General features: G+C 40.1%; 1 protein-coding gene across 12 annotated transcripts in view; it reads left to right on the top strand.

The window, feature by feature from the left end:
* Positions 1-25,653, top strand: part of dmd (dystrophin) — a 2,003,576-nt gene that overhangs the window by 1,872,999 nt on the left and 104,924 nt on the right. For 11 of the 12 annotated variants that reach the window (XM_087992890.1, XM_087992895.1, XM_087992900.1 and 8 more), the window contains 2 exons: positions 16,198-16,259; positions 20,616-20,690. In XM_087992890.1, the coding sequence (XP_087849016.1) occupies positions 16,198-16,259; positions 20,616-20,690 (137 nt within the window). Of the gene's footprint in view, positions 1-14,756; positions 14,877-16,197; positions 16,260-20,615; positions 20,691-25,653 lie in introns of those variants that run through there. The other variant, XM_043700738.2, reaches the window with a different exon arrangement.

Genomic DNA, 25,653 nt, shown 5'->3' with positions numbered 1-25,653 from the left:
TGGAGAGATGTAAAACTGTGAATAAAGTTTTTTTTTTAAAGTTACGATCTAAGTAGGATTTTAATACAGGAGGTGTTAATACACTTGGTGTAGTTTCTTCTGGTAACCTGAAGTATTTGAATAAAATAAGTTTAGTATGTTTGAATTATCATTTTCTCCTCTCTCTGTCCATTTCACTATTGGTCATGCTGAACAGTTACAATGCTCTAGTTAGCACACAACTAGAATATAATGTCCCATTATGGTCACCACATGGTTGGATAGATGTGAAATTCCTTGAGAGATTTCCAAGAATGGTTCCAGGGATTGGGGTTTTGGCTCCAAGTTAGCTTGGCAAAACTGGGTGTAGTTTTCTTTGGAATTAAGGAGAATGACAGGAGATTTGATAGAGAGGCAAAGAGATTTACCAAAATGTTGCTGAAAATTGAAGGTTTGAGTTAGAAAGAAAGGCTGGAAAGACTGGGACATTTTTCACTGGAGCATAGGAGGTTGAGAGGTGACCTAATAATGAAGGATATGGATAGGGTGAATGGTAGGTGTCTTGAGCTATGGAGATTAACAGGGGAATAGGGCTGACTAGTTATCCCCGCAAAGAGCCAGCATTAGCACAGTGTGCCAAATGACCATCTTCTCTACTGTAAATGTCTCTTAAGACTGAACTGCTCAATATTCACAAAACAATTGTGAAAAGCTTTTCACTGTATTTTACTGTTTTTCTCACTGTAAAATCCACATGACAATAAAATCATTCATATTCATTTTCTCACAGTTTTTACATCCAGAAAAAGTGTCCAAAGTGACTTTTATGTCCTTTACAAGTTACATATGTGAATTGTGCCAACTGAGGCAATAATTAGCCTGCCAGTTTTTGAATGGAGCAAGACTTCTGCATAAATATCAATTTAATACTAAATGGAGTGCAATCTACTGCTGACTTTCTATGCATATAATATTTCATGTTTTTAAACATGCTTTTCAGTCAAAAAGTTTCATTTTTCTTGTTAAGTATCTTATTTTCACCATTATCAGAAAAGGTTTGTAAGACTTTTCTCACAAGTATAAATGGCATGAAACTTTTAAAAGATATTTGAAAGAATTTTCTTTCGGAGGGGATAAAGTATTTTGTTCTCTCTTGTAGCTGGCATTCTGAGGTTGAGTTCAAGCATTTGTTCCACTGAACATTATTTGCTCAGATTACTATCTTGAAATTTCGCTTCAAATCCCTTCATTTCTGTCCATAGGCATATTCACAACCCATGTCATTCATGTGGACTCTAGCAGAAATTTGTTAACTAAAGAATATTTGTAAGATTTTTAGGTCTATTGTGACTCAGTTTGTACCACTCTGCAGGTTGTGGGATCAAGTTCTATTCCAGAACTTCAACACTAAAACAAAGCTGATATTGCATTGCAGAGGTGCCATCTCTTTGATCTGATGTTCGCTGAGGGCCCATTTGCCCTCTCAGGTTGCCGTAAAAGAATACATAACACTGTTTGAAGATGAACAATGGAGTTTCCCTGGTGACCTAGCCAAAATCTATCCCTCAATAAATACCTTAAGAAGTACTATCTGCTCTTTTTGAAGGAATTACATCACGTAACATAGCTGCCACCTTTCCTACAATAAGACAGTGTCTCCCCTTCAAAGCTTCAAGCTGTCAAGCACTTTAGGTCACTGGGTGGTCAAAATGCTGTGTAAAAATAAGTCATTTTAATAACACCATGGCGGTGAACTTACATTTTTTTAAAATAAAGGTTATTAGCATTGTCTGAGTGATAGTTCTTATGCATGAATCGTAAGGAAGTAGGTTCAAGCTTCACTCCAGAATCCACAGCACATAAGCTAAGCTGATATCCGGTACAAAGATGCCACATTGTCAAAGTGCCCTCTCAGTTGGATATAAAGAATCCTTATTCAAAGAAAACAGGCGATCTCCTGGTATTCTAAACAATATTTATCTTTAACTCACACCACTACAACAGATTTCATAGCTATTTTTCTCATTGGTGTTGTACAATCCTGCTGTGTTTAATTAGCTGCAGCATTTGCTGATAGTACAATAGGACAATACAACTGTATTTCAAAAATAGTTTATTGGGTGTGAAGCAATTTGCAATGTCCTGAGGACATGAAAGATACTACATAAGTGCATGTTGTTTCTTTCTTCTTAATGCCTGGTAACTTAACACCCGACAACAGGTTTGGCATAACAGTGAAACAGAATTAATCTGACATTATTGTCTCTTCACAGAATATACCTAATAACATGATACTTGATGAAATTCAAATTGTACTATTGCTGAGATTCCCACCCGGATATAAAATTTCAATTCTGAAGAATGTTGATAGCTATCAGTTGTATGCCATTATTGTCAATAGTAGGGTCCATAAACTTGTGGGGTTTTTTTTCAAAATTCTGCTGCCTTTATCCAAAGCCACAGTCTCAGTCCTGTGCTTAATGGTGTGCATTATTTCATGATGCAGTAGTACTTCAGTTTTTAAATTCTCATCCTTGTTTTCAGACTCCTCCATGGCTTCATCACTCTCTTTTTGTAATTCTCTCCAACACTACAATCCTCCAAGATAGCCATGCATCTCTGATTCTGGCCTCCTGGGGATCTCTGGTTTATGTCAACTCACCCATGTACTCAGCTGTCTGAGACCCAAGCTCTGAAATGCCTGTATAAATCTCTCCACCTTTCTACCTCTTCAACATCCTTCAAGATTCTCCTTACAATCGACCTCTTTGATCAAGCTTTTGATCCTTTGCCTTAATATCAGTTTATGCACCTCATTGTCGGTTTGTGTCTGATCAGACTCCAAAAAAGCACATTGGGACATCTTATTATGTTAAAAGCCCGAATAAAATGGAAGTTAATTTCTCAATGTGACCCACAACGCATTTCAATATAATAATCTTTATCAAATGTAATCAAGTAAACATCAAAATGCATCAGTAGGACAATATCCTGTGAATGATGGTCACAAAAGTTTTGTGTATGAGGCCATACTAACGTGAAGAGAGCTATATATAAAACAAAACAAAACTACTATATTAGGCTCGAGACATATGCCAATTATCATAATTCTAAATTATCTATCTTTAAGTATAGTAGAGTCCCTACAGTGTGGAAACAGGCCATTTGGCTCAACAAGTCCACATTGACTCTCCCACCCAGACCCATTCCCCTACACCATTACTCTACATTTCCCCTGACGAAGTCACCTAACCTACACATCCCTGAACACTATGGGCAATTTAGCTTGGCCAATTCACCTAACCTGCGCATCTTTGGATTGAGGGAGGAAACTGGACCACCCAGAGGAAACTCATGCAGACATGGGGAGAATATGCAAACTTACACCATCGTTCAAGTCTGGAATCAAACCTGAGTCCCTGGCGCTGTGGGACAGCAATGCTAACCACTTAGCCACTGTACCGCCCTTGTATCATTGTAAATGGGATTATAAAACCGTCAGTAGTGAATTAACTGCCAATAAAATCAAAAATCTGAACTCGTAATCTTGCAGAATCAAACATGAAATCAGCCATTGTTTCTTGAGAAGGGTCTTGGAAGCACTTTTTTCTACTAATTAATTATTGACATTTTATTGACTGATTTAGAAAAACAACAGAAAGTAGAAACAAATAAATAAAATTTGCTGGTTTATAGAGTCATAGAGATGTACAGCATGGAAATACATCCTTCTGTCCAACTCATCCATGCCGAACAGATATCCCAACGCAATCTCGTCCCACCTGCCAGCACCCGCCCATATCCCTCCAAACCCTTCCTATTCATATACCCATTCAGATGCCTTTTAAATGTTTCAGTTGTACCAGCCTCCACCATTTCCTATGGCAGCTCATTCCATACATGTACCACCCTCTGTGTGAAAAGGTTGCCCCTTAGGTCTCTTTTATATCTTTCCCCTTTCACCCTAATCTTAGCAGGACTTGGACGCTTAATGGTAAAGTCCTCGGGAGTGTTGCTGAACAGAAAGACTTTGGAGTGCAGGTTCATAGTTCCTTGAAAGTAGAGTCACAGGTAGATAGGATAGTGAAGAAGGCGTTTGGTATGCTTTCCTTTATTGGTCAGGAATTGGGGGTCATGTTACAGCTGTACAGGACTTTGGTTAGGTCACTTTTGGAATATTGCATGCAATCCTGGTCTCCTTCCTATTGGAAATATGTTGTGAAACTTGAATGGGTTCAGAAAAGATTTACAAGGACGTTGTCAGGGTTGGAGGATTTGAGCTGTAGGGACAGGTTGAATAGGCTGGGGCTGTTTTTTTCCTGGAGCATCAGGGGCTGAGGTCCTTATTGAGGTTTATAAAATTGAGGGGCATGGATAGGATAAATCGACAAAGTCTCTTCCCTGGGGTGGGCAGAAGGATAACTAATTTGATAGCTCATTCAAAATACTGGCCGAAGCAAAATACATTGAATGGTCTCCTTTCTGCTTTGTTGTTCTATGATCTCTAATCAAGTTAATATTAATCAAGTTAATCTTAGTAACTTAATACTTTTATTGTTGATACTACATCAGAAGTATAAGTTCAAGATAAATTTGCCACTTAATGGGCAAAACAACATAAAACAATGGATTAAAAGGCATGAAAAATTCTGATTTCTATCATAGAGGGAAGCTAGTGGGTTAAATAGCAGGCAAGTGTTTTTGAGATGTTGGAATGAGATGAAAAGTGACAGCTGATATACAAAGATCATCCTGGTGAGACAACAAGCAATCACTCAAAGACCAAAAGGTCATCGAAAGATGCTCAAATGGTATAGAGAAATGAAAGAAATACTAAGTGATAATAGAAATGATATGACATGCAGAGCATGCCCTCCAGATTTCAGTCAGTACAACATTTCAGATGTAGACTCTTGAACTAATTTTGTTTTTTTTTCAAAAAAGGCCTGTGTGGAGTTTGCACATTCTCCCAGTGTTGCATGGGTTTCCTCGAAGTGTTCGGGCTTCCTCCCACATTTTAAAGATGTGCAAGTTAGGTGGATTAGTTATGCTAAATTGCCCATAGTGTCCACAGCTAGGTAGATCAGCCATGGGAAATGCAAGGTTGTGACGATAGCACAGGGCTCTGGGTCTGGAAGAAATGCTCTGGGAGGGTCGGTGTAGATTCAATGTCCTGAAGGCCAGCTTCCACACTGCAAGGATTCTATTATGAGGGCACTTTCCCTGCCACATGTACCCAACAACCTCTACACTGAAGAAAGTGAGGACATTGGCTGCTGGTGTAAAGTTGCTGAAGTTTGAAGGGCTGCAGGGAATCCTTGAAGAAGAAGGAGATATTTTTCCCTCAGTTTCCACTTGCAAGATTAGATTGGAAAATCAAAAGGTAGGGAGGTCAAAGTGGCAATTGAAGGAAATATTGAGTGGCAAGTCCTGGATATTGCACCAATCAATGCTGATGATTTCATGTGCGAGAAACTGTACTTTGAGAAGCAAAAACAGTGCCCTAGTGTTTTGTTGTGTTCGTTTCTCAAAGTAATTTGCATGAATGCAACAGCACCAGAATTTTAACTGAAACTTGCATGCAGCTGAAATTGATATTTTGTACTAGTTTGCGAAGCTTTGCCCTAGAAGCCAACCCTACTGAAAAACCGATCGTCTCCACTGTGGTGAATTTGTCACCATTCGGAATTTCTACTACTAAGCCTAATTTACAGGTCTTTGAGGAGATTTGAAAAATTAAACTTGTTTTTTTGTCTTGGTGTAAGGACAGTAGTAAATGCTGTCAAACATTTTGTTTTTTTCCTAATTTACTAAATAGTTGACCCTATGTACCAATATATCTAGACAGTCACCTTATACAGTACATTCACTTTATACAGTCACTATATACCAATATGTCCAGACAGTCACTTTCATTCATTAAAATTGAGTTTCTGAGAGGTGTAAACCAAGAAGGATTCCCCTTCTCAACGTCTCCTCTTGCCTGAGACATGGTGACCCTCACATTAAACCACCAACAGTCATCTCTCATTAATGGGAGAGTAGCCCTGTGGTGTGATAAGACTATGGTGAGTTTACCTGTACCTTACTGAGAGATGGTGTATTCACAGAGTTTTTTTTGTGATAAACCTATTGTTTAGGTTATAAATGAAACTATACTACATTATCACTCTTAAATATATTAAGGCTGAATTATTTTTACGATTTTAAAAATGCCACCATGATTCATTGCAGTTTTATATTCAGTGATATGAAAATAAGTTTGAGAGGAAAGAAAAATTTTTCAAACCTGTTTCAGAAAATCTATCCAGTAGACAACAGCACAGGGAAATGTGCTGTCTCACTTCAGAAGGAGCATTTGGGGCCCTGGATGATTGTTTAAGAGGTGAACCAACAGATGTTGTACCTGATGCATTGACCTATAAAGTGCCATTGAAAGGAATGTAAAGGAAGATGCATCAAAAGTCTAAACAGATAAATTTCTTAGCGTAAGTACATTAGCAGCAGCATAATTTGACGCCAATAAAGTCTTCAGTCACATGATCAAAAAATTGGTCAAAGAGACAGGTTTGAAGGAGTCTTTTAAAAGAGTATAGAGAGCTGGAGAGTTTTAGGAATTGAACTCCAAAGCTTAGGCCTTTAACAGTTGAAGTCACATTTTTCAAAGGTGCAACAAAGGCCAGAATTAAAGGAATAGAGCATGGTTGCAAGCAATTACTTCAACATTTAGCATGGTCACTGTTACGGTACAAGACTAAAACTTAACAGCCCTAATACATTCACTTATTATTATATTGTTAAGGTGCATAAATGAATGCACATTATTTTGTAGCTAACCAATTAATTAGACCAATTTGGTTTGTTGCTAACTAATTAAATAATGATCAGAAGCTCCAAGATCTCTCTTGCTTTGGCATTGTATTCAAGGACAAGCAGATGTGAATGCATTTTAGAATTGAGATCCTTACAGGAAAAGAAAGTGAGGATATTTAAGAGGGTATTTAGTGTTTGTTATTTGAGGAAGTAACCCCATCGATGAATATGTTGACCCAGAATTTGCTGCAGTGTTGACCCAGAATTTGTTGCAGTGGGGCCTGTTAGACTGTTCTCTACAGGTTTAGCTTTTCAAATGTTTAGCCCAGAAATGTGCAAGGACAAACTGAAACCAGCTTACTGAGGGAAACCGAGTATCTTTTTGACCCTGTTAAACAATGGGACAGTCTATCTCCCAAACCAATGAAACTAAAAATTGAGAAATAAGCAGAGAAAAATTTAAAAGAAGGGTGAATATGAGTGGGTGAATCCAATGTCAGGTTAGGTTCTGAAAGAGAGTTAGAGAGGTGGACGGGGATTGAAATAGATTGAAGGACTGGGATAAGTAAGAAAGAAAAGTAATTTAACAATTTGGCATTTCAAAAACACTTATCAGTAATTTAGAAATTGAAGCAATGAAGCTCCGCACTTTCCACTTTCTGAACAAGAGTCGTCACTCAATTGTTACACCATTAAATGGACATTTGCCTTAAGCTTGGATTGTGATTGTCTTTGTACCAGATTTCAGAAAGTGCCAAAGTTTTCTAATGTTGTGCTTGCCCAATGGATATTTTTCTTGAAATGTTTGAGGTATTTGGAGTACCTCATTTGGATAGAGTTTGGGGAAATGTTGTATAACCTATGTGATGAATAGCCAAGACTTGCTACTGAAATAGGGAATAGATTTCAAAAGAAGGAAAAGTCTCTGGTTGACCTTTGAAGAGTCATTGAGTCATAACAGACCAGAAACAACCAATCCATGCCGACCATGTTCCCAAAGTAAACTAGTCTCACATGCCTGCGCTTGGCCCATGACCCTCTAACCTTTCCTATTCATAAATTTATCCAAATATCTTTTTAACTTTGTAACTGTACCTGCATCCACCACTTCCCCCAGCAGTTCATTCAACACACAAACCACTCCCTGTGTAAAAAGGTTGCCCTCATGTCTTTTAAATCTTTCGCCTTTCACCTTAAAAACATGCCCCTTAGTTTAGAACTCCCTCACCCTAGGGAAAAGACTCCTGTCATTCACCTGATCTATGCCCCTCATGATTTTATCAATCTTAGTGAGGTCACCCTTCAACTTGTTACACTCCAGAGAGAAACGTCCCAGGTTTTCAGTCTATTTTATGTCATGTAGTTTTGGATTGAGCTTTTTCTCCAAATTACATTCCGCATAAAAAAATTAAACGAGAGCCACTGCTATCATCAAACTAATTATTCTCAAGTGCCAAGTGATATGTCAAAGCACAACTTCCTCTGGCAAATGCCCCATTTATCCACACCTCTTATGTGGCATTGTTTGCTGTCCAACACCTCAAGTTTCCACCTTACTAAATGCCAGTAAATTGCCACTTTTTCTAAAAAACAATAACCACATTTTAAAATCAATTCTTCCATAAAAAGTGCTTTGGAACATGCCGAGGACATGAGGGGCACTTCAAAAATGCAAATCCTCTTTCCTCCACAGCAGTCAATTATTGAGTATTGTCATCGGCCTGGCATTGTTTCACTTATTAGATTTTTAACGGAGAATGGTGTTCATTAAATTTGGGTTCAGAATTTGGTGGAAGAATTTCACCCAATGTCTTAATGGGCCAGTAGACCATGAGGTATGGTAGTGCATAATAAAGATCAAAATGGATCATGGTTCAATTGACTTCTTTAGTGAGTCAACTTAACTTGACTAGTCTGGAATGCTAAAAGGCATATTTTGGTCTCGTTAAAGTAAATAAATCATGCAGGTGTCTTGCAACTGGTCACTACCTGGTTGCCTTACTAAAAAGTGCCCAAGTCTGACGATTGGCTGAGGATTAGATCAATCACAGACTTGTATGAAAAACATCTATTTTCTTTATCCAAAACAGTTACATAAGCTATCAGAGGTTGTTATCACCTGTGGATTAGTACTCAGTACAAATTGCTGAGGTAAATTTTATGTATTAGCTCCGCTGCTGCAGTGATCAATGGGAGTTTTCTTCAGGAATTTGGACTGAAATGCAGTTGCAACGTTGAAAATTTTCCACAACTAACGGAGTTCTAGTTTATTAGGAAGGATTTCTGTATTTCTCTTTTCTCAAAGCAATGAACCACAGGTCGAACTTTTGAAGCGGGGTGAGAAATGGAGCCGGGATTCTTTCCTGGTCACATGACTATATGAATTAGAAGCAGGAGTAGGCCATTTGGCCTTTCAAGCATGCTCCAAAATTCAATATGATCTTGGCTGATCGGTTTGTGTTCTGAATTTCATTTTCCCATTTATCCAGTGATTGATTGTCTTGCCAAACAAGAATATTTACAGACCCTGCCTCTACCACCTTTTGAGGTAGGGTTCCAAAGTTGCACAACTCTGAGAGAAAAGATTTCTCCACATCTCTGATCTAAAAGGGCAAGCCCTGATTTTAAAACAGTGTCCCTCTAAGTCACCCACAAAAGTAAACACCACTCCACGTCCACCTTGTCATGATCATTTAGGATCTTAGATAAGAAACTAAATTACCACTTGCTCTTTGAATGAAACTCTAGTGAAAACAAACCCAGCCTTTTAATCTTTCCACAGTTGTCAACCCATTCGTTCCAGTAAATCTAGTAAACCTCCTCTGATCTGCTTTTATTGCATTTACATCCTTCATTAAATAAAACCAAAGTTGCACAGTTTGTTCAAGATGTGGTCTCACCAATGCCCTGTACAACTGAAGCATAGCATCCTTAGTTTTATGTAAAATTCTTTTCATAAGCAAGGATACCATTCCATTAGCCAATACCTGCATTCTTTTGTGACTCATGCACCAGAGCACTTGCATCCCTCTGCACCTTGTAATTCTGCAGTTATTCACCTTTTAAACAATACTTTACGTATTTATTCTTCCTGCCAGCTACAACTTCACATTTCCCCATGTTGTAGTCCATGTATTGGATTTTTCATCATAGAATAGTGTGGAAGCAGGCCATTTGGCCCATCGAGTCTGCACCGACCTTCCAAAGAGCATCGCACCTAGACCCCACCCTATCCCTGGAACCTTGCATGTCACTTCGCCTCTGCATCCCTGGATACTATGGGCAATTTAGCATGGCAATTCAACTAACCTGCACATAAAGTCATAGAGATGTACAGCACAGAAACAGACCTTTTGGTCCAACTCGTCCATGCCAACCAGATATCCTAAATTAATCTAGTCCCATTTGCCAGCTCTTGTTTCATAACCCTCTAAACTCTTTGTATTCATATACCCATCCAGATGGGTTTTCAATGTTGTCATTGTACCAGCTTCCACCCCATCCTCTGGCAGTTCATTCCATACAAACAGCACTTTTTGTGTGAAAAGTTGCCCCTTAGATCCCTTTTATATCTTTCCCCTCTCACTATAACCTATGCCCTCTAGTTCTGGACTCTCCCAACCCAGGCAAAAGACCTTGTCCATTTCCCCTATCCATGCCCACTCAACCCATCTGCATCCTTGTTAAAACTTATTTCCTTCCAACATTTGTGTCATCTGCAAATTTAGCTACCATGCCATTGATCCCCCCATTAAAGTCATTGTTATAACATTGAAAGCCAAGCACAGACCCCTGCTCAACCCCACTCCAAACATCCTGATGCCAATCTGAAAAAAAAAGCTAATATTTGATCTATGGTGGTATGTTACCCCAATACAATGGGCTCCTACTTTGTACAAATATGTTTTATCTGGAACTGTCAAATGCCTTCTGGAAAATATAAGTATACCATACCAATTGTTCCCCTTTATTCATAGTGCATGTTATTTCAAAGAATTCCAAACAGATTAATAAAACACTATTTCCCTTTTACAAACTTAGGCTGACTCTTCTCAATTGCCTTGAGGTTTTCCAAGTCTCCAGTTCTAATTTCCTTAACAATCAATTCTCAAACCTTCCCCACAGCAGATGGGAAGCTTCCTTATCTATAGTATCCTGATTAGTGCCAGTGTCCCTTCTTGAATAAACAGGATTTATTTATTACTTTCCAATCTGATTGAATCCTTCCAGAATCTCATGAAATTTGGAAAATTAAGACCAATGTATCTACTACCTCACTAGCTACCTCTTTTAAGACCCTAGGAGGAAGTCCATCTGGAACAGGAAGCTGATCAACCCACAACTCCATCCATTTGCTTCCCTAGTGATTATTATTTAAAGAGGCTCTTTTCTTCCCCATTTATAGATGTTACTGGGATGCTTTTTGTATTGTCTGTAGTGAAAACACAGGCAGTTTATATCTTAACTACCCATTCTCATTCACTTTAATTATTATTTTCTTTTTCAGATACTTGTATAAACTCTTGCTTTTTTTTACATTTGTAGCTAGCTTACATTCATACTCTAATTTAATAATTTCTTTATAGGCAATGTTTGGTGGCAATGAATGCTTGGGTTGACTGTGCATCCGTATTCACATGGCAATGCGCCTACATACAGTTCCAGGCCCTGAACATTATTATGTCTTGCGCAAAAGTCTGCAATGCGCATGTGCACAGAGCAGGTGCGAGATTCAAATGGGGCTGGAGGGGAGAGAATGGATGGGCTGCTGTGGTAACAGTAAAAGCCTGTGAAGATGGTACATAGGGGGATGGAATGGACAGGGATGGGGCATGATTGGGTTCACTGGGGGACAGTGTTAATGGGCCCCATCAGTTCTCTCTTCTCCGGCCATCTCAACTGTTTCCCCTCCCAACCCTGATCTCTTTATTCATTCGCCTGCAAACATGTCCCCAACTATTCACAGGTAATAATGGTAAGCACCTTGAGCATCAGGAAACACAGCTTTTTCTCAAATTGGTAGCCAGCCCAATGACAAAGACATGCATGCAGACATTTTTCAATAAAACACCTTCATTAGTGCATGAACAAGTATCTCCCTAGATCGTATTGCATATGCTCCTCAGTGTAATAAAATATAAAATGCAGCCTTTTCATATTCTGACCAGTCACCTGACCTGCCAGGGGCCTTTGTCGATCATATGGTTTTTCATTAAATTTGACGGAAGCTTTAACTTATTTTATTGACCACAGTAACAGGGTATTTCCCTTCAAGCTTTGCTCTGCAGTAGAAATGCATTTTCTGAAGTACTCCTTTAAATGTCTGTAATTCCTTTTGCACTAATTTATCTCATAGTCTAATATGCTAGTTCAACTCAGTTAGCTCAGCTTTCATGCCCACACAGTTGCCCTTTTCTAAGTATCAAGTACTTGTCTTAAATCCTTTCTTCTCCCTTTCAGAATGAATGCAAAATTCAATAATATTGTGGTCACTGTGATCTAGAGATGCCTTTACTCTGAGGGGATTAATTACTCAGCATGGTTTCAGGTCTGGTATAGCCTGCCCCCTGGTTGGTTCCAGAATGTGCGACTTGAACAAAGTATTTCAGAATTATTCTATGAACTCCTCAAAGAGGTTATTATAACCAATCTGATTTTTCCAATTTATATGATGTTTAAAATCACCCAAAATGATTGCTATTCCTTTCTGACAAGCACCCAATATGTCATCTTGTATACTTCTTCTTCCATTGTGGTTACTATTTGGAGGCCTGTAGACTTCTCCCATAATTCTATATCCTGATCATCCAAACTTGTCTGAAGGAAATAATCACTAGTTGAGAGTTTGAATGGAGCACTCCCTTGATTACTTTGGAAACAGGTTCAAAATAATGGTGGCAGGCATGTCCTTGAAGCTGCAGGGGCAATTAGAAGACTTCCTGCTGCAGAAAAATAGCAAACAGCAGTAAAAGGTAAATAACTGAGAGAGCACTTCAACATTAAGATGCCCCATCACCAAAAGAAACAAATTATAATTTGAAAATGCAACCAGGCCACTTTGGGGGATGATGGTCACTCTACAGAGCAGCGTTCACACTCAGGCAGACAAAAGAGCACCTGGGGGCCTATCCTGGGGCACTCGCACCCGACCGTGCACTTGTTGCTACCTCCAGTCAGTTGGACAAGCCCTGTCATTGTTGGTAAAGCTGGAGACCAACCAAAACCAAATACAGTAATCAACCTGAACTTAGTGGCTGTGCTCCACAAGAGGGCAGGCAGCCAGACTTACTGGGCTCGAAACTCCAAAGTGGCCACTGTTAGAAACTGTCTCAGGAAATTAGCACACCAGCCAGCACTGCTATTTTCAGGATTTGTCTACCATCATGTAGGGCCTGAAAACTTATGCTGTATGACTTTGAATTTCTTTGAGAGTCGATTAACTGAAAATGCTGAGAGATCAACATTCTTACCTGGACCAAAAATCGAGGGCAGACCCTCCCTCCCGACCGAAAATCGAGGGCAGACCCTCCCTCCAGAGTGAAAATCGTAACATTCAACGTGTTAGATTAGATTACTTAGTGTGGAAACAGGCCCTTCGACCCAACAAGTCCACACCGACCCACCCCTAACACCACGTGCAATTTAGCAAGGCCAATTCACCTAACCTGTACATCTTTGGACTATGGGAGGAAACCGTAGCAAACCCGCACAGACACGGGGAGAATGTGCAAACTCCACCCAGTTAGTCGCCTGACGCGGGAATTGAACGCGGGTCTCTAGCGTTGTGAGGCAGCACTGCTAACCACTGAGCTACCGTGCTGCCCACACGGGTTATGAGGTTTCCTAATTGGCTTTGAGGGGACAGACTGGTCTAAAGCCAGAGTTGTTCGACCTTTGGGAAATTTTAACTGGAAATCAAATCAACAGTCTTTTGACGTCTTGGATTCTAACTAGTGCCCACTCCTACAATCACCCTGTCTCAGTTCCAAAGTGTCGTCCGAACACACCCTTCTGATGACTGAAGTCATTCGAGTCCGTTTGCAGTGAGCCACCTTGTCCTGTAGGTCGGGATGTATTCGTCAGGTGTCCACCAGCTGCAGCCTTCCAGGTCATTCACTGTAATTACTCCACAGAAGTATTTTACCAAACAGTAAGCCAACAGACACCTGATGTAATCGTAGCTTTCACTGGCAAGTAGGAGGGGGAAACTGGTAGCATTGAAGCTGCTGGCACGGCGTGCCTGGGGAAGTGATGGAATGGCATTGTACGCTTTATTGTCATACACTACTGACGTGACTCAATCGTCTCCGATCAGAGTACAGCTCCGTGATTGCCGATCTGGAGTGAGAGCTTCAGACACTCGGCTCTTTGTTCATTCAAAGATCAATCAACTGGCCGATAAGGGGATTCGGCCGTCAGCTCCACTTCCCTTGCGTTTTGTAAAGGAGTTAGAATTTGGGGAGGGCAGCTACCTTGCAATATGGGATCAGTGGATTTTATTTAAAAGCAAGCACCACCACCCCACACGATTTGTGCGTTGTAAATGATTTTCTTGTTTCTGCTGCGCGGGGACGGGTGGAGGGCGACTGAGCCGTTGCTGAAGCCCTGTGGTTTGTATGTGGAAGCAGTGCAAAGGTCTTCAAAACTGAGGCTGCTTGTACTTGGGGCGGGGGCTGTCTGAACAGACCCTCAGCATTGCCCTGGTGCGGAAAATAAAAGGACGGTCCGTTTCTCAACCGTTGTCCAGGGTCAGAGGGTGGGAATTATGTATAATTCCGAGCTGCCATTTGTGGCATCCGTGTCCTCAACCCCCTTCTCTTCAATCCAGCTCGACCTGCTGTGAAAAGCTGCAATTTCTGCGGGAGCTTCAGTGGGGAGAGGAGGAGAGGAGGAGGGGGGGGGGGGGAAAGAGAGCGAGCGTGTGTAAGCTCCTCCCTGCTCCCTCCTACTCCTTGTCGGCTGTTCAGCACAGCAGCAATTCTCCAGCGCTGCTTTTTGTGTGTGTGGTGCGCTCCATTTCTTACCCACGGGCTGTGTGTTGTTCGGACTAACTGCTTCAGCATCATGAGGGAACAGCTGACGGGGTAGGTAAACCGAGAAAGTCGTCCCATTGCCCTGACTCGCTGGAGTGCGGTAACTTGGAACGGTGTCGTCTCCCCCCCCCCCCCCCTCGTGTCGGTTTCCCAGTGCAGGTATCGTGATAGTTTCCCCACTTCAGAATCGGTGGCAAGCTGGAGTGTGTCATACAGGTGTGTGAGAGTGTGAGAGAGACAGAAGTTACAATCTGGACTCTGCTGCAGGGTTTCACTTGAAAGTTCCTCTGACTCTTTGTAGCTTGTAAAGTGACAGGTGAGCGGGGTGGGGAGAGGGAGCTCTCCCGAGGTTTCTCACCACTCCCCCCGACAAAGGAATCCGCCTCTAGCTGCTTTGGTGCAGGATTAGTTAATGCCGCCTCGACCCGGCTTTGGTGACTGCTGGAGCAGAAGAAAGCCGGAAAGGCCAACAAAAGAAGTTGTGAACTCTTTTGAGAGAGACCAGTGAGCAAGGGTCGGGTGGAGGCAGGCTTCTGCGGACAGACGAACATGACCGTAAATGAACTCTGAATAAGAAATCATTTTCTGTTTTAACTGTTTGTTGCATTCCGCTACTAACAACGGTGTGGACTAATCCAGATGAAGTCGGCAGGTGACGACCTTGAGCAGCACTTTGTCTGTGTGTGTGTGTTCTGTGCTCTCGCCACCCTCACCTTCTACGCACCCACCTTTTGTTTCCTGCCGCCTTCTCTTGATCATACTAATGCTGTGATCATTTCAAGTGGATTTGAGAACACCCCCCAGAAGTGCTGAGTCGACAAACCCTAGGAACGACTTCACACTGTGCTCTGCCCCCGCTAGTTTACTATTAAAGAACCAGCTATTGAAAATGACAGCCGTGCAAAAGAACCAGACTTTCATCAGCCTTGGTTTCTTGCTGCCCATTTACGAGCTTGTGTAAATTGATAGTCATCACCTCCTTTCAAATGCTGAAAAAAAACTGCAATATTTGTTTAGGCCAAAGCAAATACCTGCAGCCTCCATGCTGTCTGCATACAAAGTGAGCTTCTGGGCTAGTAATTGGCACAGAAGCTTGCTTTTTTAATATATATATTCAGTGATCCACTTGTCTTCCAAACTTATCCTGAGCTCCTTAGCGTATTTAGGAAGCTGCCAAAGTGAAAAGGAGCAAAGTCTACTGCTGTGCTGCTCCTCTTCTGAAGCTGCCCAGATTAGTTAATCGGCAATAAGAGAATGAAAAGGTCAAGCAGAAGAAATATTCAAAGGCTTCGCTCTCGTTATGTGAGAACACAGCTTTTATCTGCTCAGGTTCAGCTAATTCCAAATCCTTTTCTTTTCGTGTGTCTTTCAGCCACCAGACCCAGACTACCTGCTGGGATCATCCCAAGATGACAGAGCTGTATCAGTCACTAGGTGAGAAAGCCTTTGAGCATGCTGCGTTTTTTGAGTTTTCACAATGTTTCACCACAATTTGTAATGACTTGCTTTGTTTATGAAGAGGATGTATTTGTGAAAAGACCCTGCAAGTATAGCTGGAGATGAACCATAATTTCAACTGCCCAGGAGTCAAGATCTAGCTGAAAGGATGAAAGTTTTTAAAATGGAAAAGAAGGCATTCTAATCTCAATGCATTAGTTATGACTGATTATTTCTACAATTTCACAGGAATCGTTTACCGTCTACTTTACAGCACAATTCAAAGCTTAATTTATGTCAAATATAATCAATAGTTGTGAAAGGTTTTCTTGTGAAAGCTTATACATTGCAAAGCAGCAGTTCGCACTTTGCATTGGAATGCAGTCTGCATGTGGTCAATTATTTGCAGCCCATATTTCTAGGTTTGCTTGAATTTTCCTTTTAGATCCTATGCCTTTATTTCCATGGGCCTCTGTTTACAGGCAATGTTGTGGTATGCAACCTTCATTCACATCTCACACAGTGCTCTGCATGATGAAAGGCCCTTCATCAGGAGTCTTTTGGGCTTTTGCCCAAAATGTCAATTCTCCTGTTTCTTGGATGCTGCCTGACCTGCTGTGCTTTTCCAGCACCACACTCTCGACTCTGATCTCCAGCATCTGCAGTCCTCACTTTCTCCTACTTTCCCAGTGAAACCTGCAGAGCACTGTGTGAGATGTGAATGAAGGTTGCATACCACAACATTGGGCGGCACGGTGGCACAGTGGTTAGCACTGCTGCCTCACAGCGCTAGAGACCTGGGCTCAATTCCCGCCTCAGGCGACTGACTGTGTGGAGTTTGCACGTTCTCCCCGTGTCTGCGTGGGTTTCCTCCGGGTGCTCCGGTTTCCTCCCACAGTCACAAAGATGTGCAGGTCAGGTGAATTGGCCATGCTAAATTCCCCCTAGTGTTAGGTAAGGGGTAAATGTAGGGGTATGGGTGGATTGCCCTTCGGCGGGTCGGTGTGGACTTGTTGGGCCGAAGGGCCTGTTTCCACACTGTAATGTAATGTAGTGTAATCTAATCTTTCACTGAGAAAGTGTTAATACTTTTCAGGGGTCATCAGAGAAGGGGGGGGGGGGGGGGGTGTGGTAAAAGAAACATACCTGAAATATTGTTAATGCTGTTTACCATATTTGATTGGTATTTGCATTAGCATTTTCTTTTAATATTGAATTAATATTAACTTTTCATTGATTATTGTTCAGTCCTGTGAGATGACTCTGCTTTTGTTAGAATTTGTTTCGTCTGTGGTTAAAACAAGTTATATTTGGAGAATATGTGGTGGAGCAAACATACGTTGGAACTGCCTTTGTTTGCCATAATAGCAAGATTCCATTGTCGATAGCTGGCACACGGAGTCCCCAAAATTATTTCTTAAATGTACAAGATGGTCATATTTCTGGGAGCAGGAATAAAGACCCGTACAACATAGAAGCGATAAAAGTAACATTGTGTGCCTTCATTATTCACAATGAAAAGATGAAATACAAGAAAATAAACATCTGTGGTCTTTGCAGTAAGGCTTTCTCCTGCAGAAATCTCATAGAAGCAGGAAAACAGATAATTGAGACGCCACCATAAGTCTTGAGCAGCACAGAGAATTTCTGCTCATACATGGTGTACACCCTTCTCGTGCTAGTTTGATTGACGTTTTCCCGCATTAGACTATAATGTGTCACAGTACCAAACATTCTTGTTCATATGCAACTAGCAGAACAAAGAACATTGATTTTGAATAATTTCAAATAAAATGTTTCAATCTACATGATTAGAAAAATATAAACTCTTGTTCCTTTTTGAACCCAGTGTCATTATGGGGAACTCGTAATTTGCTATTGTTGCAAGTGTGTTATCCTATAGAGCATTAAAGATCTATAGTCAACAGAAGATTACTGATGTGTTTATTTTCCACCAATGTCCAGAGCACAGATCATTCTAAAATTAATGCTTCTCACTCTTTGCAAGCTAGTTGCTTAATTGTACACAACACATTTTATTCCAGTATGCAACAAGTATGCATTGTATTCTTCACCTTAGTGATATTTATGTTCTATGTCATTTTAACTATTGAAAAGTTAAAATAAATTTCAATTGGATCTGCAAATGTGCTAGAAAAATGAGATGTTGCTTTAATGTCAAGCTAAATTATGTCAAAAAACAGTACTTAATTCAGTCCAAATTCAAGACCTGGAGAATTGATAGCCTTGGTGAATTAGTAGACACAACTTGTCATTAAAACGTAAAAAGAAAGAGTAAGCTTGAAAAATCCTGTGGCCTGCCAGCCCTGAAGACATTTGAGATGAATTGTACTTTATATTTTAAGTTGTGAAACTCATTAGACCTATGAACTGTGATTGATTTATTATGTAGCATGTAACATCTGTGAATGATATACTATCAGAGAGCCTATGCATGTGTGCACATGTTTGTAAAATGGGCATTTCTGGATAAGATTCCAATGGATTGCACAAAAAATTAAACTTTCATTGACTATTGAGCATTTATGTATGAAATATTGACTAAAGTAAGATTTATCAATGTATACAGGTGTAGTAGATAGGCAACATCCGCAAATCCTACGCTTCACCATTGATCAGTGCAACCCCCATAGTGACCACACACTAAAATCAGAAGGGAGCTGATGTGAGACAACAATAATAAACAGGACACAAGTATTTTCAGGCTGCAATCTCATTCTGAAATTGACATGACAGATTATAAATGAAATTTCAGTTCAATCTTTTTAGTGTTGTCATAGTTCCTGGTTATTCTTTATCATTCCCAGATTCTTACATTAGAACATTTGAAACCAGTGTCAAAGAGTTCTCATAGTATCTGCAAAAGTCATTCCACTGATATTTTACTCGAGTCACCATCTTGTTTGCTGCCTCAAATTAAACAACAGAAAGTGCCTTAAAGGCAAATTTATGTATTAACATGGGCATCAACAATGTCCTGAATATGAAGGTTTTTATTTTGAATTTGTGCACATTTCATCCTCTAAAGGTTGGATCATAAAATGCAAGAGCACAAGTTAGCCATTTAGTGCATCAAGCCTATTCGACTATGCAATGAGTTCACGACTGATTTTTAACTCAGTTTTTCCTGTCTTGTCCCCTCAATCGTTGATGCCCTTACTGATTGAAAGTCTGTCTCGCTTAGAATTGAATATACTTAATAACTCAGCAATTGCCGAGCACTGCGTTTTAAAAAAAAAAGCAGAATCTCCATGTTCTGAGAGAAGAAATTCCTTTTCATCTGTGTCTTAAGTATGCTACCCTTTCCTCTGAGATTATGCAGCCTGCTCCTCGACTGTTCCACAAGGAGAAATAACCATTTTATATCTACCCTCTTAAACTTCCAAAGAATCCTATGTTTCAACAATTCAACTCTTATTCTTCTAAACTCCAAACCTGAAAAACAGATTCAACCTTTCCCAATAAGAAAATCCTTTTATCCCCAGGATCAACATCGTGGACCATTTCTGGACTGCCTCAATGCCAGTTTATTTTTCTTTCATTAGATAAGCGGACAAAAATGTTCACAGTATTTTTGATGTGGACTAATTGGTTCTTTATATAGATTTAATAAGCACCCCTATGTTTTGTATTCAATCCATTTAAAATAAAGACAAACAGGCTTTTAGACTTGCCTATTACTCATTGACCTTGATGCTAGCTTATGGCGATTCATGTACAAGGACCTCCAAATCTCTCTGTGCTGCAGCTATCTGCAGTGCTTCTTAGTTCATGTTTCACTCTTCTGTTCAGCCTGGCAAAGAGCATTGCCTACATTTTTCCTAATATATTCCATCTGCTAAGTCTCTGCCCACTCATTTAACTCAACATTTACCTGCCCCCTGAATTATCCATATCTCTGCAGACTCTTTGTGTCATCCTTAGTACTTGCCTTTCCATCTATTTTAATATATTCTGCAAAATTGGTGATCGTAGATTTACTACCTTGTCCAAGTCATTAATAGATGTTGTAAATAATTGTGGCCCCATTACTGATGCCTGTGACACACCAGGAGATGCAGATTGCCATGCTGAAAGTGAAACCTTTTTCTCAGTTCTCTCTTCTATTAGTTTCCCAATCATTTATCCATGTTTATAACACGTTCCATCACCATGGGTGCTTATCATATTAAGAAGTGTGTTTGTCAAACTATCGTTGTTATAAAATGTGCGTGTGATATTGAAAGTGATGAATATTTTGTTCTAAAATCCATACCTACGAGAAAAGTTTAGAATGATGAAGAGTCACTTCTGAGATGCACTGCTGAGAATGTTTGTTTTTTTTTAATGCAGCCGATCTAAATAATGTAAGGTTTTCTGCGTACAGAACAGCCATGAAGCTACGTAGACTGCAGAAAGCTCTTTGCCGTAAGTATTGTCTTCTCCTCATACTGCTCTTTGCCAAGGAATAGTTTATTTACCACTTCAAACCGTTCCTGTACTATGAGGTCATGACTGATTTGTGACTGAACCTCGTGTTTCCAATTTTGCCTATTATTCTTTTAATGTATTTGGTTAATAATGAATCTGTTGATTTCAGATTAAAATTAACAATTGACAACCATTAGTGGGGGAGTTCCAAACTTTACTTACCCTTTACAAACTTCACTTCTGAGAAGCATGAATTTGTAGTTATGTCATGTAACCCTAAATTTCCTAACCAGCTGAGATATTTTCCTTCTCTCAAACTTATCATTTCTTCTTAATTTCTTGTAAACTGTGATAAGCCTATAACTTACCCTATAACATTCTAAATTCCAAGGAATGCAATTCTAGTTTGTGTAATCTCTCCTAACAATTTAACCTTTGGAGTACATGTATCGTTCTGCTCATTCTTTACAGCCCTCCATCCATGAACAATATATTGTTCCTAGTGCATTATGTTAACAACTGTTCACAAATCTCCAGTCTAGTCTAACCAGGGTTTTGTATAGTGGGAACTTGAGTCATAGAGATGTACAGCATGGAAACAGAACCTTCAGTCCAACTCCTCCATGTCGACCAGATATACTAAATTAATCTAGTCCCATTTGCGAGCATGTGGCCCATATCCCTCTAAACCCTTCTTATTCATATTCCCATCCATGCCTTTTAAATGTTGTAATCGTACCAGCCTCCACTACTTTCTCGTGTAGCTCATTCCATACACGAACCACCCTCTGCATGTTAAATCTTTACCCTCTCACCTTCAACTTATGTCTTCTAGTTTTGGACTCACCCACTCCAGGGAAAAGACCTTGTCTATTCACCATATCCCCACCCTCATGATTTTATAAACCTCTATGATGTCACCCCTCAGCCCCTGACGCTCCACCAAAAATAGCCCCAGTCTATTCAGCCGCCTCCAATAGCTCAAACTCTCCAACTCGGTCAACATCCTCGTAAATATTTTCTGAACTTTTTCACAGCATCCTTCCAAAAGGAGGGAAACCAAAATTGCACACAGTATTCCAAAAGTGGCCTAACCAATGTCCTGTACAGCTGCAACATTACCTCCCAATTCCTATACTCCATGCACTGACCAATAAAGGCAAGCATACTAACCGCTACCTTCACTATCTGGGACTCCACTTCCAAGAAGCAATGAACCTTTAAGCCAAGATCTTTGTTCAGCAACGCTCCTGGCGACTTTTAATATTCATCAGCTTTGCAATCAACAGGTCATGTTCTGTGTGATTTTCCCAGCAGATCCTTTTATGTGGCCAGATTGTTAGCCTTACTCACAGTCCATATCAGGTAAATGGGCTACAGTGATTGGTGGGAATGTCACTACTCTGCCAATCCAGGATGTAAAGAAGCCCTGTTGTCAAGTCTAAAACATATGGGAGAGGGAATAAGATATTAGCTTCCTTCCAACACAGGTATCCTGTTGGACATCAACCCATCATCCAGAGACTGAAATCCTTATTTCCGCACCCTAAGGCTGTCTGGAGGAAAGTGTGAATTCCCTGTTGCCCTACTCCGAAGATGGCACATTGGTTCAGTGGTTTGCACTGCTGCCTCACAAGGGATCTGGGTTTGATTCTAGCGTTGGAATAGGGATAGGGTGGAGACCAGGTGTGGCAGGGATGCTGTTTGGAGAATTGGTGCAGACTCAGTTGTCCTAACGGCTTCTTGCTGCACTGTGATTCTGTGATTTTATGAAAGTTACCGTTCAACAAAGAATCCTACCCAGTCTGTAATTTCCTGTTTTCTCCCAGTATCTTAAAAATAGTAGGGTTATGCTAACAACACTTCATTGTGGCAGAACTGGCCCAGAAATCATGGAACTTGAAAGATGGCTAGCAACACATTTACTATTTTCATAGCCATCTCCTTTAAACTCTCATGGGTCAGGCCATGGAAATTTATAAGCAGTGCAAACCACTGAGCTACCGTGCTGCCATCTGAGTAGGAAATATGAGGGAATTCACACTTTCCTCCAGACAGCCTTAGGATACAGGAACAAGGATTTCAGTCTCTGGATGCTGGGTTGATATCCAGCAGCATGTCTGTGTTAGAAGGAAGTTAAACTCTTGCTCCGTCCCTCATCGATATCACCAGCACCACTTTTTAAAATCTAATACAAATGTCCTTCAATTCCTCCTCACTTGGCTCCCCATTTTTTTCAGGGTTTCTAATTAGCACCCCATCATCACTACGTTGTGAATCAGGCTCAAGGATTTTTTTGTTAAATGTGGGCAAAACAGTTGCATTTTCTTGTGTTGATAGTTTTTTGTTAATCACAAATTTGTGTAACTTGTGATCTGCACAAGTATTAATTCAATTTTCTCAACTTAAATGCAACAATTATTTGTCTATAAAGCTTCAAAATGTTTTGAATGTGTTAGTGTGTTTTACAGGGGTTCAGCACCAGTTTTGCTAACCACTGTTTGGTTTGAATGAGGTCAGTATCAGGGGTACAATTTTTTTGCCAATCTTCTCATCCCCATCCCCCTCCTCAGTGTATTGACTCGTTGCTGGGGAACAGTTGTGTGGAGACTGGTTGTCCTCCATTACCTTGAAGTGATCATTATTCATAAGCCTCCAATTCGGCAATCCAGTTTCAACATGTTCAGGATTACTCCACAGTGTGATGTGGATGACATCATTGCCACAAGAACTTCTAAGTACCTGTTTGTAGCAGGAGAGTTTAGTGGCATTCTTGGGATTAAAAAGTTTTATGCAAAATCTTTATTGATAATACATAAAGTTGATGAAAGTATCAAGCAGAAAGATATCCCTGTATAATCTGTATGTTGGAGTTTTTATCATGGAAGTGAGATAATTGTCTTACCTCAAGCATTAAGTCCCACAGTGGATTCTGAACATGAATGTGAATGAAACAGCAGGTTACAAGCACCAATCCATGAAATGCAAGCATTTAGGAGCATGCTTCACTTTGGTAGTAATGAAAAAAATCACCACAAGCTATAAAGTGATGCATGCAGTGCTGTTACTTCTTTCCTTGACCCTTATTTATGAAATGTCCTTTTATGGGTTTTTTTTTTTTGGAAGTGCATAAATGATGCAAAAATTGTTGCAGAATCTTCAGAACACAACATTAGCATCCAAGTTCTTTCTGATATTAAAAGCTTCAGGCCAATTCAAAGTTAATGTTTTACATATTTTTAAAAATTGATCAATTTACCAAATAGATGTCATGTCAGTATGGGTTGCATCTGTATTGTCAAATCATTGTGAATGTCTTTCCAAAATTTGATCCATTTAGACTGAGGTTTTGTTTCTAATTAAACTACATCAAACCTGCTTGAAGGAATGAATTAATTGTCATTGATTATTTAACTCTAGGGGATCTCACTATCACTTGTTTGCCCATCGATACAAGTGTTGTGATGCTGATCGTACATTTCCAAGTCCACAAATAAACTAACCTTAGGAGAATAGTGTTTTTCAATTCCTTGCAGGAACTATTGTAACAAATGGTTTACTTGTTTGTTGATATCTGACCAGGCCCTCAACTTGGTACAGTTGAATTTGTATTTGGCTGAAAATTCATGTAGTTGAACTTATGTAAAGGTAGCTCAACTAATTAAATAAGAATGAGTTTCACTTGAAGTAGATTGCCCCTAAATTATACTTATTAAAGGTACACAAAATAACCAATGTATTGGCAACAAACTATACATTAAAATGACTTTTGCAAAGGCTAGCTCTTGACTTATGTGCATTAGGGGAACATGGATCATTTGGTTATTGTGGTGTGACATGCATTAGCAGAGCAAGACTTACAACTCAGTCATGATCACTTTTACTGCGCAACAATATTGCTCTGTCATTTTATCCATACTTGTGAGTTAGATATATGCTGCTACTTTATTCAAGTCCCTATTAAACTTGCTATTCTTGCAAGCTTGTATGGGGCTTCAGCAATTATTTTTTAAAAACTATATTCTTTATTGTACTCCTGAATTGTTTGTCAGGTTTGTTCAGAAGGACATGTTATTATGTTAGAGCTTTTTTCAAGCAGCATGTGTCATTTTCTTGTTTTGTGTTGAGAATCAGCAGTTGGTTCATATAATAGAGTGCAGTTAGAGTCCATTCAGCTCATCTTGTTGGTGCTGGCTCTTGAAAGAGGTGTTCAACTACTTCTACTCCCTATTCTTTCCCCATGCCCCTGCAGATTATTTCAATCCAGATTTTAATCCAATTACCATTTGAAAGACAAATTGAAATAGTTTCCCCTTCTCTTTCAGCACGTATAACTTGCTGCATTAGAGGAGTAAAGCTGTCAGATTTTATTAGATGAGAAGTCATGGGCTATAATTTTCGAGATTTGACCATTGCCTGTCCGCCCAACTCTGCCCATTAACGGTATAGCACAGTTCAGACCTGATGAGGTTGTTGTCTGACATTGCCACGCCCTCCCAACCCGTTCCAACCCTTGCTCCACACCCAAACGCAACCAAGCACATACTTGTGCTCAAATTATGGTATAACTCTGCACTTGATGTTTTATGTATCTGGATCATGGTAAAATTGAGTTGTGAATATTTGCAGTGAACGGTGTATAAGAGCCATCATGGGGATATAGTCTTCCAGTTATGACGGTAGGAGGCAGAAGTGGGGGGGGGGTTGTATAAATCTTGATTTGCGTGTTCTCCCAGGACCTGGCTTCAGATTGTGCAGGCAGGAATGGACAATACTCAGTGTGTTCGTTGGGAATCCGTTCCACAGTCTGCTGCTCTTAAGTTCTTCCTGTTGAAGTACAACCTTTGGAAAGCTTATATAGTTTGGGCTAAAAGATCGATAGCTTGGGACCAAAAGCACGACCAATGATCTCATCAATCCCATCATTATTCATGTGTACGATTTGTAAGCCAGCTGAAAT

Source organism: Chiloscyllium plagiosum, unplaced genomic scaffold, assembly GCF_037043375.1.
Source record: "Chiloscyllium plagiosum isolate Xiang-an unplaced genomic scaffold, Cpla_swu_hap1 HiC_scaffold_12, whole genome shotgun sequence".
Classification (NCBI taxonomy): Eukaryota; Metazoa; Chordata; class Chondrichthyes; order Orectolobiformes; family Hemiscylliidae; genus Chiloscyllium; species Chiloscyllium plagiosum.
This window is presented reverse-complemented; position numbering and strand designations above follow the sequence as displayed.